Genomic DNA, 556 nt, shown 5'->3' with positions numbered 1-556 from the left:
CAATCAGCCTCTGTTAAAGCTCACCTTCGGTACTGAACGGGGACAATATCAGCGGCGGAGCGAGCTATAGAAGCGAACGCCGGAAGAGAGAGGTCGAAGTGGTGCCGGGGGAAATTGCACCACCCGCCGTCGACGGAGGGGAGGCCGTAGTTAGGCGCGCAGAAATCGACGGCGGTGACGGTAACGGAAGGGCTTCCTCGGAGACAGAAGAGTATGTGATCGACGCATCGGAGTTCGAAGCAGGAACCGCAAACCTCTCCTCGCCGGAAAAGTTCGCCGCTCAGCGCCGCCGTGTTCCGCCCCAATTCCGACATCCATTCCGGCCGGTCCTCTGCTTCTAAGGTGTAGCCGCACGCTCCTCCTCCGGCCTGGAAGGGGGTTCTGGTGTATGTTGCGGTTGCTAAGCTCCATTTATCATCGATCGGGGCGGAGAAGGATGGGGAGGGGAAGAAGGAGAAGAGAAGGATGGCAGAGATTATGGTCGCCATGGGAGGGGGAGAGAGATAGGAGACAAAAGGTTTAGGGTTTTGAAAGGTGGGATTTTTGCTCGTTTTTT

The 556-nt window shown here is 57.2% G+C and overlaps 1 protein-coding gene across 1 annotated transcript; it reads right to left on the bottom strand.

The window, feature by feature from the left end:
* Positions 1–20: 20 nt before the first annotated feature.
* On the bottom strand, positions 21–548 carry LOC110034311 (expansin-A16-like). Its single transcript, XM_020738587.1, has one exon. It carries the CDS (start codon positions 486–488, stop codon positions 21–23), a length of 468 nt encoding a protein of 155 aa, XP_020594246.1. The 5' UTR covers positions 489–548.
* Between the last annotated feature and the right edge of the window lie 8 nt (positions 549–556).

The sequence above is a fragment of the Phalaenopsis equestris genome, unplaced genomic scaffold (genome assembly GCF_001263595.1).
Source record: "Phalaenopsis equestris unplaced genomic scaffold, ASM126359v1 Scaffold182983, whole genome shotgun sequence".
Taxonomy (NCBI): Eukaryota; Viridiplantae; Streptophyta; class Magnoliopsida; order Asparagales; family Orchidaceae; genus Phalaenopsis; species Phalaenopsis equestris.
Note: the sequence above shows the minus strand (reverse complement) of the source record. Positions and strands in the feature narration are given on the sequence as shown.